Source organism: Drosophila bipectinata, chromosome 3L (assembly GCF_030179905.1).
Source record: "Drosophila bipectinata strain 14024-0381.07 chromosome 3L, DbipHiC1v2, whole genome shotgun sequence".
NCBI lineage: Eukaryota > Metazoa > Arthropoda > Insecta > Diptera > Drosophilidae > Drosophila > Drosophila bipectinata.
Window position 1 is genome coordinate 13,077,726 of NC_091738.1, and position 11,355 is coordinate 13,089,080.

At 41.4% G+C, this 11,355-nt stretch overlaps 1 protein-coding gene across 1 annotated transcript; it reads left to right on the forward strand.

Annotated features, from left to right (window-relative positions):
- Positions 1–1,595: 1,595 nt before the first annotated feature.
- spz5 (spatzle 5) lies at positions 1,596–9,204 on the forward strand. Its single transcript, XM_017240914.3, has 6 exons — positions 1,596–1,883; positions 4,291–4,435; positions 4,497–4,651; positions 6,432–6,701; positions 6,764–7,270; positions 8,954–9,204. Exons 2-6 carry the CDS (start codon positions 4,373–4,375, stop codon positions 9,120–9,122), a joined length of 1,164 nt encoding a protein of 387 aa, XP_017096403.2. The 5' UTR covers positions 1,596–1,883; positions 4,291–4,372; the 3' UTR covers positions 9,123–9,204.
- The last annotated feature ends 2,151 nt before the right edge of the window (positions 9,205–11,355 follow it).

Here is an 11,355-nt window from a genome sequence, read left to right on the forward strand (position 1 = left end):
AAGCACTGGGAGACAACTCTCTACCGAATTATATGGCAAGATATCAATTGGCCCGGAGGGCAGAGGCGACTCGATCGTTTCATTGGCCAAGCCTCTAATTAAACGTTTCGAAATGGCACGCTAAGCCCCGAAAAGGGGGGGCGGTGGGCGCCACGCAAGGGGAGTGGCAGCACGCATAAGAAACTTACGCACATCGAGGCAACAACAGAGCCCGTGTGTGTTTGTTAGAGTGTTATAAAATGAGTTTAGGTCCCGATACCTTGAGTGTGATTAATGAGCGGCTTAAGTGAATCTCATACCGAATCTGAGTCTGAGCCTGCTCAGTTGGCCAGGCTGATGAGGCACTAATTTGACTTAAAAACGCATTAAAAACCATTTTCGATAAGAGCTCCCCAAATCGTGATTTCGGCAAGGGTTTTCCCGTACTTATCTGCCTGGCCAAAAAAATAAAAAAAAAAACTAGACGTCGACGTCTCGTGGTCTAGGTCGTCATTTTGTGAAAGTTGTGCAAAAAAACCAAAAAAACCCGATAAAAAAATCCAAAATTAAACGAAGAAGATGAAATTCCAAAAACGCCTCGAAAGGTATGAGAGTGCAAAGCTCTTGCTTTATGGGACATAGCCTATTGGCAATCAGCTGCGAACATAAATAATAGATTTTTTAATGGAAGTGGAATGAAAGATACCCTATAAGTCTAAGATTTTATATTTTAAATAAATTTGTACACAGATTACCATCTCAAAAAGCCCTCATTCAATATCTTAAAAATTAAAATAAAATATAAAGCCTCTATAATATACCTCTACTGCCCTAACCCTATAACTGAAATTGATTTAAATGCCTTTAGAGAAAGACAAAAGCGACAAAAAAAGAGGTAACTCCTACAATTGTGCGTGGTCTTGGCCATTAAAAGCCTTTTCTTGCCAATGCTTATGGCCATATGTGTGCGATTTCCATGTATCCTCAATGTCTTAAGCCAAAGGCAACGGCAGTCACAAAATCTGAGACAGATAAAAGCTGTTAAATGACCTTCATTGGCCATAAAATCCAAAATCATCGCCCCGAACAATGAATCGTATCTATGGGCCAAAAACCAGCGGCAACAACACCAATAACAATAACAAAAGCACAAACAAAAAACAACAATTGGCAAGCAAAATTAACAATTTAAATAAATTCACTTTATTGCAGTTCGCATATTGGCGACAATGTAAAACAAACAATAAAACTTGTCAATAAATAATCCCGGCTCATTGTCTCCACAGCGCGTCATGAATGGCCCGAACCGTTGGACTTCCGGTCTTGATTCGGGCCAAAAACCGCACATATCGTATAACCAACAAGAAAATGAATCACGGGCCACAAAAGGCCACAAAGTTCAAAGTTGAGCGGGCCAAATTGAGAGATTAGCTGGACGATCTGCCATCTATGATCTGATATCTACGGATTGCCCGGAATTACGCTCCGGACAATTCCCATCGCTTCTCAGCTTTTCTCCGCTCGGCTCTGGTTTTGTTTCTGGGCTCGGGCTCTTGGCTCTGAGCTGATGTTGGCCTGGCTTAGAGCGCTCAGTTGGGTACGAGCTGCTGCCGTGAGCATTGGCCAAACGCGCGATACGGAAAACAAAAAAAACCAAAAAGCCTAAAATCAAAAATCGAAAATTCGAATCGAAATCTTCGCTCCGCTGTTTTCGGTACGTGTTGAGTTTTTTAATTTGTAGAATTTTCAAGTGAATTGGTGGTACAAACAAAAAGAGAAAATAATTCACAAAAATCAAAATCAAATTAATGCAGTTTATAAAGTGAAGTGAAAAAGGTTTATGAATTAAAAACAAAAAAACTCAACAAACAACAAATAAACCATTATATCTGACACTCCACCCAGTAAGTAGTTATTTAAGTGAATAAATATTCAATTTACCTAGACCGCAATAAATTAATATATTTAATTAATCTGTCGTTTCTGATTTATTATAACATTTTATTGTTTTCATTTGTCTATATATTTTTTATTCGCCTGGCTTGTTGTACACACATGTGAGAGATGAAGAAATACCACAAATTAAATCAAAGCGCTCACAAAACAAAATCAACAAAATGCAGACAACATTTTAAGCAAATAAAAACAACAAACCAACAAAAAAAAAGATATATATAATAAAAATGGGGAGAAGAAACCTGGCCATGGCCTTCAAAAGTCGTGGTTAATTTCTCAGCTAAATGCAGGCATAAAATATATGTTTAAAAAATTATAATGAAGCCATCTTACAGGCCCTCTGATACAGACTAGTACCTAGCCGGTTACAAAGATACTAATACTTTAAATCTTCAACCCCAAAATGCATTTGGAAATCGCAGAACCATTAGGTGTACATTTTAATTAAGACCCCCATATAATTAATTAGCAGAGTTTCAAGTTCATTCATCTCCTTCTGTGGCTGCTAATATTCCAATTAGACCCTGAGCAATGGCAACACATTTCTATTAAGAGTCCCAAACAAAAAGTTCCATTCGAGTGAATAAGTGAGAATGTCTGGCTGCTTTCAACTCGAGACAAAGATAAAGATCCGACAATCGATCATTACTCAGGCAGCTAGGCAGCAAGGCGAGCCTGGCCAATAATCAATTAAATATAGATAGATGATTTTGCGGCCAAATCAGCCGAATTCAAACAAATGGAATTGAATAAGGTCTAGCCATTTGAGCACTCAATTTGGGACACAAAAACCAGCCCAAAACGATGCCGCAGCCAATGGATTAGCGTGGCCGAGCTGTTGGCCAAAAAGATCTTAAACAATTTCATTAACTTTTGGCCTGGCGCCCTAATGATGTGCAAATGGCCCCAAACACACCATAAAACACACTCACACACCGCCACAGAAATTGGTAAGACAAACTTTTGGCCTGTCTCCGGCTCACACAGACTCGGTCCCAAATGCGACTTCTTTTGGCCACCTTTATGATTTATGAGGTGATCGCTTGACGCAACTCTGCTCTCGAGGGGAAATACCAACGATACGTGGGTGTAGCTCCATGTGCAAGACTCTATTAGTGGCTAGGAAGACATGTTAAAAAAATTGAACCCATCAGACAAAATATTATGGGAAAAAGGCAAGACAAATATCTACCAAAGTCTCTATTTCTACAGTCTCTGTTTGTAGTATTTTTAATCATATCTATAACTATTTGTTTTCTGTGTACATTAACTTACTTATGTGTCATTGAAGCTTGAATGTTGACTGATTTGTTTTGCTCAAAACTGGCCAAAGAGCCTGTGATCCCGGAAATCCTATCCCAGCGTGTGGCAGGTGTTTCTTTATCCCAATAAATTCCATTTAATTCTTGACTGCTGGCTGACTCAAGAGTAAAGTGTTTTTGCTTTTTTTGTTCTATAAATAATTGTGTTATAGATTTATAAAAAAAAAAACTTAAAAAGTAAAGCATGGCCTGACACGAAATCCGGTTTCTGGCTTTGACACTGCGAGTGCTTTCGATCTGATAGCTTGTACTGAATAATATAGAAATAATATAACACTCTGTGTGCCTTTGTTTGGGGAAGTTTAAATTTTAATAACTACTTTTTGACAAGCGATTAATATGGTTGCAGTTTCTAAAATGGGAATTTTTCACTACCCCATTTAATGTCTATTATTTGGCGGGGAAGCTCCACTTCTTTCGTGACTTTATTACCGTCATTTGGATGTCAGTGGGCAATGCCAACAAATCATTAGAGTTTATAAATATTGTCATTAGCCGACAGCTCGGGTTGCCAATTGAAAACGCCCCCACGATGCCTGGGGCTGGGGACTGCGGTCTGTGGGCGTGACCTGTCTATTATCCAACATGGCGTATACTTAATCTACGTATACTTAATCTTGTTGTTCGTCACTTTCACTTTTTGCCAATTTATTTTCGCTATTTACGGGAGTTGTTCGGTCTGCTGCTTGTTTGTTGTACTTTATACAAGGCTGTCCGTGTCCGTATTGTCCGTGTTTCTGGTGTTTATGTTATTGTCTCGGTTGTTGATTGTTTGTCTTAACAATGTGCCCCGAGTAAGCCCCCATACTATTTGAGCCGTAAAACGAGCACTTGCTGGGCAAACATTTGCTTTGCGGAAAAGCGTCCGAAAACGCCTCATGAAAATGTCTTTTTCGCAATTGTCTGTTTTATGCGATTCCCCATGGAAATGACGAGCTATGGTGCGAACCTGCCACTTTTGTGCGACTTCTTCTTGGCAATTCCCGACTAATATTTGGCCAAATAATTCACGGCAGTTTCTCTTTCGCTTCAGATTTCCGACTACCCGCTGAGGACAGCTGCTGAATCGCAATCGAGTCGAATGCAAATGCAAATCGACGCCGAATGAATTGACAATGACAAAGAGTATTAAATGTCCGCCCGCTTCTAGTTGTAACCGCGTTCTCCTTACCTATGTGGTGAGTACTGATATTCCCGGGATCAGATAAGATCGAAATACTAATGAAGAGTCCCTTCCAGATATTAGCTTATACTGTAGCAGCACACAGCTCGCCCCCGCCATGCGGATTGTATGGAGCGCCGCCTTGCCAGTTCCTTCCGGCCCCTCCGGGACAGACGCCAACCTGTGCCCGGCCCGGAAAGACGTACTGCGAGCATGCCGATAATTATCCCACGTAAGTACAAGTACTTTCTTTCTATTTTTGGAGTATCTTCATTAAAAAAATGGTATAATGGGTGGTTTGACAAAACCTTTATGGAGGCTCAACTTAAAGAAAATAGACCTTATATTGAAAAGGGCCAACGGCTTACTTGGATACACAATCCACCTTTGAAAAAATATATATTAATGCAAAACATACAAAGGTTTAATTTCTTTCAAGTCATTTAAAGATAACACGGAAACCAACTAAAGATAATCAAACCCAATTTAAAAGCCAATACGAAACGACATCATTATTAAAAGATCCATAATGTTAAATTTATCAAAAATCAAATTTAAAAAACAACTGCAGACCCAATCAATATCCACTTCATACAAATGCATTTCAAACAAATGTTTGGCCACGAGACAATTTCGACTACAACTTGAATTCGCTAACGAAATCGAAACTTGTCCGGCGGCATCCCATTATGATTAGCATATACGGCATGCGGATCGGGTCGAACGAGTGAGCATCTATCTATCCGAGTATCTATTGTTGGTGGTGCTTCCGCGACGAGAGCACTCGGATTCGAGATGCCGAGATACTCGAGATGATGCTCCTCTCAGTCATCTGGCTGAACAGCCGGCGGGGGGAGCTCCTTGACCCAATAAACTTGAATTGACAGTTCAAGACACTTTTTGTTTGGCTCCGTACAACTCTACTCGAAAATCGTTTGGCGACGATGAGACGACGAGCAAGACAACGACTGGCCGCGTGCTTCTCGAATATTTATGAATGCCTCCAATGAATAATCGTGTCTTCGGGGCATCATAAGTTGCTCAGACCGGCACTTGGCGCGTGAGCTAGAGTATTTCGGATATGCCCCTCCATGTTTGATGCGAATTTATGAATAATTTGTTGAAAATTATATTCCTAATTCTGCTAGGCTATGTTGTTAAGGCCTTTATTTAAATATTAGCATGCCTATCTTTCACGAAAGAGCATCCACTATTCATGATGTGGCTTTCCCCTAAAAGTGCATCTTTTGTTTGAGGTCTTAGGTTGTCATCCGCCTTCGCGCTGGTCTCGAGACTAACCAGTCTGCTATTTTTAGAGAATTTCTTCGAGTTGGGGTATTTAAATAAAATGTGCGTTAGTCGGTAATGGTAATTCAAATGGCTTGATAAGCCCTCGGCGCCGACTGGGCAATTAAATAGGCATTTTTATTACAAAGCCTGCATTGGAATTTCTGTGCGTTGCATAATTCTCACCCAAAAATAAACAAACAGCCAGATATCATATGGGAAAGCCCAAAGCTGGTTTTTTTTTTCGGTGACTATAGGTGGGGTCTGGCCCCGCCCCCGCTACCCGTGAACACCTTTCTCTGTGGCAGTTTTGTGTGGCACGTGATGGGCATGCGATGCACGTTGATAACAGAAGCAAAAATTTGTGAAAAAAAATATTAACTCCGGGGCAGTGCCAATTTATTATTTACGATGTCTGCCCCTCCTCCTCCTCCTCGGTGGGTTCGCATATTAATTATGATACTCATATTTGATTTGGCTTGGGCAACTCCGCAATTACCATTTCCATGGCGATTTCTGGCACTTGTCAGTCAGTCGGGCTGTGACTTGCATAAGTCGATGGCTTCAACAAGTGCTTCCACAAGTGCATGAGTTTCGCTTTCCCAGCCACTCTTGCATCATCCATTGTTTTCCACTGGGGCACCTCGAAAAACAGGTCATACTCAAAAATAACGCACATGTGTAAATAAAAGATAAAGATATTAAACAGTTTCTTTTCGGTACAGGTATCTCATAAAAAGTCTGGTCCGCAAGTGGGGCTATGAGGCTGCCACACTTCTGGTGGACGAGACGTGGGAGGACTTTGCAGCAGTGGCGTGGCACGACACCCCGGTCTTCTACGATCCCAAGTCCATCTTTCCGACACGCGATCCCAATGGCCAGGATTTCAATGGCTACAACTACCAAACCCCCTTCGGAGGCACACCCCAAAGAGTAGCCGGAGGTGGTGGTGGGAACTCTTACTTTGCCAGCAGCCCATCGACGGAGGCCCCAACGTGAGTTTCCCAACTAGACTCTTGGGAATCGGAGACTCTAAGTATTCTCTATCTACCATCAGGTATCTGCTGTACACATCCTCTGGCGGCGGAGGACAGCGCTCGGGACAGCGGTATAATCATCAAGGTGGCGCCTCCACATCCGGAGGACAGTTGTTCTTTAACCAGGGCGGCAAGTCCACTCCGTACAACGCCACGCTGTGGCTGAAGCGTTTGGTAAGGGATCTCAGTCGCAAGGTGGACAAGCCCCAAGACCAACCGGAGGAGAAAGACGAGTCGAAGAAGGAGGTGGAGAAGCCTGAGGAGGAGGAGGAGCATACGCTAAGCAAGCGCGATGTCTCGCTCAACATGGATCTCTTGGACATTGTGGGCGTGGACTCCCCCAATGCCGCCCAGCCGCTGATGAAGCGTTCACGCACCAAGCGCCAAAGTCCTGGACGCTCGACGCTCTGCCAGACCACCTCGCAGTTCATCACTCCCCAGGCGGCGCTCAACAGTCGGGGCAACTGGATGTTTGTGGTCAACGAGCAGAACACTGCCCGTCAGATGGTGAAGGCGGAGCTGTGCGCGTGAGTATGGGGGTCAGAAAAGTTGGGATATCAGTAGCTACCTATAGGAAAATTAATTCTTTATTCCAGACCTCTTAAAATATATATTTTTTTACCTTTTTTGAATTAATTTAACATTTAAGTTTCATGAATCTTTCCTCCAAAATATTTGTACATATTATTTACATAATAATTCTATGTTTAGTCAAGACACAACCCTGTAAAGTATGTTTGTCTCAAAAAGGTGATGGACATGGCTAAGAGAAGTTGGAAATGATGGAAAACTGCAATGCAGTTTAAAATTTCAAAAACGGGTTTTAAAGTCCAAAATTTAAACTTCCAACTAGCTTTTGAGAAAATATAAATTTACAAAAATGCATAGCTTAGCTGAGAAACTAAATCCATACCTCTCTGGTCCAAAATAGATTTTTTTTGAGTTTCTTGACCCTTATTATCAACCCTAATAATTAAAGTACGGATTGACTTTCCACCTTGACTCATAATTGCAATTACAATTAAACTGCATTAGGGGATGAGCCGAGAAGTATACTTGAAGTTGCAATTTGCAGTCATTATTTGAAGCCTTTGCCGGCCCCGCCCACTGACTCTCCTCTGGCCCAGTATCAGGACTTGCAATCAGATTCGAGTAGAGGTATTGGCAGCATCCCCTTACCCATATTTCCCGCAGCGGGACATTCAAAGTTCCCCCTTTGGTATTTTTTTTCTTTTTAGACCGGTTAGGGGAAGTCGCTCCCTCTCAGTCACTCCCTCTATGGCCGTCTCTGTCGCACTGGTGCGAGGCACGTGGTAGTAGTGCAGGTCGAACTAAGAACGTTTATTGCGGTTAAACGAATTATCACACCCCAAAGGGAGTGCAAGGCATGGGAATGCCGGGGCAGTGAGCCCAGGATGCCATTAGGCCTTATCCTTGTCCCCTGTGTTTTATATTTTTTTTTTATCCCCTCGGATCGCCCTTGTCGTTTTCTGTTTATTTGGATGCGTTAACTACTCGAAAACCTTTCAACACTCGCTCTGAAAAAGCGCAAACAAATGCCCGTATATGGGGTGAGACCTGGTCTGGTTCTCTGGGCTGGGTCAATGCGTTGCTCTAATTGTTGGCCGTTTTGTCCTGACCGTCCCCCTTTCCTAAGGCTAACCTTACCCTTCTCTAACGCCACTTGTTGGCAGCTCTGAGCCCCGTACTTACCGCAATTTGTTTAACCAAATTGAGTACCTACACAGGCGCGCATAAATCTTGGCCAAAAGAACCAGCTGGGAGCTAAAATACAGAGAACCAAAAAAGGGGGTACCTAAGTGGATATTAATATTTTAGAGCCAGCTAAAGGTAAAGCCTTCAACCTTAAATCTTAAGATACTTATTTTATCCATAAGATATTTCCCTCTGTGTATAAATACCGTTGCTTCTTCCTGTACGGCGACTCCTTATCAATTACGTACGATTCCCGTTTTAACGAGTTCGTTAAACTTTCAACTCTGGCTCCACCAGCGACTCCAGATCCTCCTTTCTCCTGCAGCCCTATATCCCTGTGGAAAGACGCAGCCGGCGCGGTTCGGAGTTTATTTATGTGGGCAACCCACAACTAAATTCGGAGCAATTGTTGATTTTTAGCATTTGGCATTCGGCATTCCGCATTTACAGGACTGGAGTACAATTCTTTCCGTTTTCCGTTTTTATCGTTTCAGCTCGAACACCTGCTCCAACCTGTGCGAACTGCCCAACGGCTACAACTCGAGATGCGAGCAGAAGTTTGTGCAAAAACGCTTAATTGCGCTCCAGGGCAACGGACAGAATCTGTACACGGACACGTTCTGGTTTCCCAGTTGCTGCGTCTGCACGATAGCCGCCAATTAAATGTGTCAGGATCCGCCCAAGGACGAGCAAGGAGCTGGCGACCAAGGAGGATGGGTGGTTTTTGCAAAATCATATCTGATAACTGAATGATACAAAAACGCAAACACAACTCCAAAACGCCCACGAAACACACACACTCAAAACAAAAACAATCTCTCTCATATATAGTTACACACAAAACACACAAAATGTAGTTCTTAAAAATGTAATTTAAAATCGAAAACATCGAGTGCGGCCCCCAAAATTGGATTCAATGCCCGCAAATCCTTTTTTCTATTCTGTATAGTAGAATTAGTCTTACCCTGTGAAGCTAATGGACATTAAATAAACACCGATTCGAGCTCATGTTTTCTTCAATTTAAAATAAAAAAGAAATGCTCTTTTTATTTTGGATGGTATTAATATATATAGAAAGGTAAGTTGTTGTCATTAAACTTTTAATGGTAATAAACCAATTCCATCCCCTCTCACAAATCCCCATCAGCTATTTTCAATTACACAGAAAGATTTTCCATTTCAATCTGAACGAGAGCCCCGGGGGCATAGAGTAAAATCGGATTTTGTGGTTTTTAATTAATATATTGTAGGTATTCTCTTAGATGTAAAACAGCCATACCCGAGAGCATAACCAGACACAACTTTTAATTGTGAAATAACGAATTGATAACTTCCGCACTGCCGCAGCAACAACAGCCATCACATCTAGTTGCAACAACACCTGCTGCTCTTCCTCCTGAAAATGCAATAGCGTTCCATAAATCCAGAAGCAATAATCGTAAAATAACATCAGGTGTCACGCGCACGAAACGCGGCTCAAAAATAAAGGGGCCAGGGCCACATCTGACCAGGGGAAGGGGTATAGGAGTGAGTAATATGGTAGTATTGAGGTAGATATTATTGCCCGATGATGTATTATTATACGGTTTATTCAGTTGGCTACGTAGTTGGCTACCCAAGAGAAAGTTTACAAATATGATGTACATTTAATCAATATCTTAGGTAATTCTATGTACTATGTATATGGCAAAGCTCATGCGAATATGGATTGATGCTTTATTGTGCCCTCTGACGCCGGATGTTACACAAACTTACATCCTCCTGGACATCACCTGGTGAGCATCGGAAGTCTGATTATGGCCAATCACCGCGGGATCACCGACTATAAACTATGGAAGACGTTGCCCCTTTCCACAAGGATCTGCAGCTGCGAGGACTTCAACCCAAGGACACACCAATCATAACAGTTTATTCCATCCTGTATATCGTTAAATAAATAAATAAAAATATTTTAAAGGATCTATTTATCTTTTTATTCAGGGGGAATTCGAGGTAAAGGATATGTTGATATTTTTAGAAGTGAAAGTGATTCAAGTTTAAGGACCATATCTCCGCCAAAACGAGACATCAAAAAACGGTATATCTTCCCAATCTTGGCTCTTCTAGTAATATTTTTGGGCAGTAAAAAACGCAAAAAAAAATTGTTGACCAAATTTTCAATAATTTAAAACGGGTACCTTAAAAAATTGGGTATTTTTTTTGGGAAAAATGTTATAACTCGGCTAATATTTGGACGATCCAGAAATGTTATATCTTCCCTATTTCAGTACCATCATATTCCATTAAAACATGGCAACAAAAATTTTGACCCATTTTTCGCCATTTTTCAAAGGGGTACCATCATAATTTTTGACAAAAATTGAAACAAATTTTTTTTAATTTTATATTTTTAATTCTTTTATGCAGTTTGAGGGGCTATCGAACGCTGATTTATTCATGGCATTCCATTTTCGAATCGGTTTCAAAATATATGAGATATACGCTAAAAAGTGCATCAAAAATTCAGATTTTAAATACATGAAAATATTACAATAATGTCAAATTTTTTGCCAATTTTTACCAAAGGTCCCTGGCCTCATCTTGACAGAGAAACAGCCAAGATACCTACCAAAATATGAGTTCTCTCCCCGATTTCCTGTCCCCCTTTAAACCCCGTATCAAATGCAATTCCAGGCCTGTCCCAAATGACATGATAAATATAAACACACCCCTGCATTGCCAAAAATATAACCCCAGCCTCATTCATACTTCTGCATTGCAATATTTCCGGGTAATAAGTCAAAGTTCAGGCATTTGCATGGGCGATGCAGATCTCAATTAAACTGAAGGTGCAACAGCCTCTCGGCCTGCTGCAAACTAAATACTTTCCGTTTTTATACCTGTTGTGGAAATTTAC

Bases quoted from the DNA above. Each gene is read 5' to 3' on its own strand.
- spz5 (XM_017240914.3), top strand. From the start codon at position 4,373: ATGACAAAGAGTATTAAATGTCCGCCCGCTTCTAGTTGTAACCGCGTT. The intron at 4,436-4,496 runs GTGAGTACTGAT...AGTCCCTTCCAG, and splicing joins GCGTTCTCCTTACCTATGTG to ATATTAGCTTATACTGTAGC. The intron at 4,652-6,431 runs GTAAGTACAAGT...TTTTCGGTACAG, and splicing joins CATGCCGATAATTATCCCAC to GTATCTCATAAAAAGTCTGG.